The sequence below is a fragment of the Aplysia californica genome, unplaced genomic scaffold (assembly GCF_000002075.1).
Source record: "Aplysia californica isolate F4 #8 unplaced genomic scaffold, AplCal3.0 scaffold01072, whole genome shotgun sequence".
Taxonomy (NCBI): domain Eukaryota; kingdom Metazoa; phylum Mollusca; class Gastropoda; order Aplysiida; family Aplysiidae; genus Aplysia; species Aplysia californica.
In genome coordinates, this window is record NW_004798342.1 from 41,187 (window position 1) to 44,729 (window position 3,543).

A 3,543-nucleotide genomic window follows, 5' to 3' on the forward strand; every position below is an offset into this window, starting at 1 on the left:
ATATGATTTAAGTTCAGACACATTGATACAAACTGCTGTGCAAAGTATGGGTGACACACAGAGTTCTACTGACATTGACTCTCACCCGTTTAAGTAAAAAAGATATTATATTTGAGGATAAGTTGCGCCACGAATTTTTGACCTCACTCAAATGGACCACACTAAGCCTATAAACTTTGAACAGAGACATAGTCTCTGCTATAAATAAGGAACACACCGCCCCCTCGATACTTCCGGTTTGATAAGGATCTAATAACAACAAGAAGGAAGTAACAACAATCAGAGTACAATTCTGCCACAACCAAAAGAGGTTTTTCCAGAGACCGGGCCAAGACCTTGAAGGACCGGGTCCGGCCCAAGGAGTTCTGTGGGTCCGGCTCAGAGTTATATTTAGTAACTATGTCATATTGTTGCAGCCTTTGTTGTTGGACGATTTCTAAAACGACAGGTTTGCTTCCTTTCATTTTCTCTCGATTGACGACGATTGCCTCTGCATCTTGTTCTCTTTCTTTCTGAAGCTCACAGTCTCACAGGTCGTGACAGGTTGTATTTGGTAGATTCTAGACTAGAATTATTACATTGGTATTTTTTTACTTTCCCTCCCGTCTCACACTCAGCTACCAGTTGTCTATTTTCTACTAGATGGTAGATCTAGAATCTAGATCTAAATATTGATGCGCTGAACACGAATATCAACTTCATTTCCGTCGCAAATTAATAGTTTTTGAAATATTTGATTGTTTTTAACCGAGATAGACTTGCTTTGGACCAATCGGGGGGTTCCAGGGGGGCCTGCCCCACTGGGGTAAAAGAAAATCTGGGGGGTTACGCCCCCCTTGTTTTTACCCCCATACTTTGATATTTTACAGTTAGATTTGAAATTGTCTTGAAAATAATTGATTTGCGACAGTTTTAGTGGCTTTATGTGTGATCTGCAGCAAACAGTACAACAGTTTGACCCCTGAAACAGTGCATCTGTGTGCGGGAGTGAAAGTAAAAATTTACCATTACATTATAATAGAATCTAATATCAATACATAAAATAGGCTATAGATCTAGATTTCTATATAGCCAAGTAAAACAAGTGAATGTGCCTGCCAAGTTGATTGTATTCCTCTCCTCTCTTAAAGCATGTGGGGTGCGTAATTTAAAATTTTGACACCCGTTGTTCTAGTGTTAGGCGTTAATCGATATTAGCTAGTATCGGGTAGTATCTGGTACCCGCGTTCCCAGTATCGATCGATACTCGATATCGATACTGTGACGTCACAAAATGCTAAAAATAGTGCTGACCGTATTGTTTCCTTGAAGCGCTTTAACAAATGAAAGGTCAAAGGTCACAGTGTCAGTCATTCGGCTTACCAGGCCCTACTGCCTGTGTACCCAGTAGTAGGATGCGATCTTTTTGTTGTTATTATTATTTTTTGTTCATTGTTTTTTTTAATGCGTTTTCTTTTATTTTTATTTGAAACAAAAAAAACAAAGTAGCAACACTGAATACAAACAAGGCACTTGGCCTCTTTGTTTCCTGGAAGCTCTTCAGAATGTTTCCAAACAGTGCTCTTCTTCTTTCTCAACATGACCAAGCCTATTTAGAAACAAAAGACGGGTGATCGTAGACAGCACGTTTCTCTCTGATATCATGCAAATTAGGCGGCAAACACCGTAACACTCATTGCCCTGATCAGTATCGACTAAGGGAACCAGTATCGATGAGTACCCGATATCGATATCGACTAAAGCCCAACACTACGTTGTTCTAATTCCCTGTGAAGGGAACTTCGACACCGGTTGTTCCAATGACGACACCACTGTGGGGAACTTCGACATCGCTTGGGGGGAAATGCGACACCCAAGGCCCAGACCGGCCCAGTGCTGTAGTTAGGCCTAGGCCTAGGCTTGGGTCCAGAAGGTCGGGGGTTCGATCCTCGGCATTTCAGTATTAGCATTTCTTTTCTGCTTGACACACGGCATTAATTTCATTAAAGGAAAAAATAGTTGGTCTGTCGTTTGGCTAGTATACACTGACTGAGTTGAGGCAAACATATTGCCCTGTCCTTTCACCTGATTGTGGTTTCGCTGCATCATCAAATCTCCACAATATTAGTATCACTACAATTATCATCATTAACATCACCATCAGCGACAGCAGCATCAGTGACCTCAACATCAGTAACAGCTGCAACAACTGAATTAGTATTAGTTCATTATCATGATCATCACCAGCACCAGCATTGCCCTACCATCTTCATCATCACCATCACCATCATGTCATCATCTTTATCACCACCGCTACCACCAGCATCATCGTTACTAGGCTTATCTCCCGCATCATCATCTCCACCGCCATAACTGTTGAGTCCAATTTAGTGCTTGCTAGTTTAGTAAAATCATTGAACAAAAAACAAGGCGTAAATCATCAAAATTTATTATACTCTGGAATTCAGTGCAACACATGCTGCCCTCGCTGAATTCCTATCATTAGGCTACCAAGTCCAAAAGAACCCTATAAAAGGAACAAAATAAATATCAACATCAAAATGAAACAAAACAAACAAACAAATTGTGCAAAAGAACCCAATAAATAGAACCAAAAAATCAACAAAAAAATGAAACAAAACAAACAAACAAATTTGACTTTTCAAGTTCAGTAGACTCATCTGAGTCATCTGCTGCTGCTGCTCCTATGCTGCTGCTGATGTTGCATTTATTCCTGCTGGTGCTGTTGCATCTGTTGTTGTTGCATCTGTTGTTATATTGCATCTGTTGTTGTTGCATCTGTTGTTGTTGCTGCTGCTATGGTTCATGTTGTTGCTGCTGCTGTGGTTCTTGTTGTTGCTGCTGCTTTGGTTCTTGTTGTTGCTGCTGCATTTGTTTCCTCTGCTGCTGTTGTTACAGTTGCTGCTCTTGTTGGTCTTGTTGCTGTTGCTGCTGTTGCTGTTGCTGTTGCTGTTGTTGCTGTTGCTGTTGTTGCTGTTGCTGTTGTTGCTGGTGCTGCAGCTGCTGCATCTGCTGTTGCTGTTGCTGCTGCTGCTGCATCTGCTGTTGCTGTTGCTGCTGCTGCTGCATCTGCTGCCGCTGCTTACTACCCCCAATACTACTACAGCAGCAATTGGTGCTGCTGCTGCTACTGCCAGTGCTGCTGTTGCCACTACCACTTCCATTGCTGCTGTTGCTAATACTACGGCTAGTATTACTACTAGGCTAAACCTAGGCATACTGCCAATACTAGGCTAGGTCTAGGCCTAATAGGCTACTAGGCCTAGGCTACGCTAGGTTAGGCAAGCTTAGGCCTAGGTTACGCCTACCGGTAGCCTAGGCGCTAGGCCTAGGGTTAGGCCTTGCCTACGTAAGTAATAATAATAATATAATAAATAATGAAGATCATTTCCATAGTGCCCACTCGCGTGTAAACACAGCTCTAGGCGCTTTACATAAATGCATGTACGAACAATATTCACGCACGCCACACACTAGGGCTGTACCCCGGTAGCAAACCCGCTTGTGCTCACAAGCCCCTAGTTCAAGTCACAAGCCTCAAAT

General features: G+C 42.3%; 1 protein-coding gene across 5 annotated transcripts in view; it reads left to right on the forward strand.

The window, feature by feature from the left end:
• Nucleotides 1–230: 230 nt before the first annotated feature.
• LOC101855153 (protein ADP-ribosylarginine hydrolase) overlaps nucleotides 231–3,543 on the forward strand; it is a 33,030-nt gene continuing 29,717 nt past the window's right edge. For 2 of the 5 annotated variants that reach the window (XM_013089882.2, XM_005111523.3), the window contains exon 1: nucleotides 231–448. Coding sequence is in view for 1 of the 5 variants with exons in the window: in XM_005111523.3 (XP_005111580.1) it covers nucleotides 400–448 (49 nt within the window). In the remaining 4 variants the exon portion in view is untranslated. The other 3 variants (XM_005111527.3, XM_005111528.3, XM_005111526.3) reach the window with 3 other exon arrangements.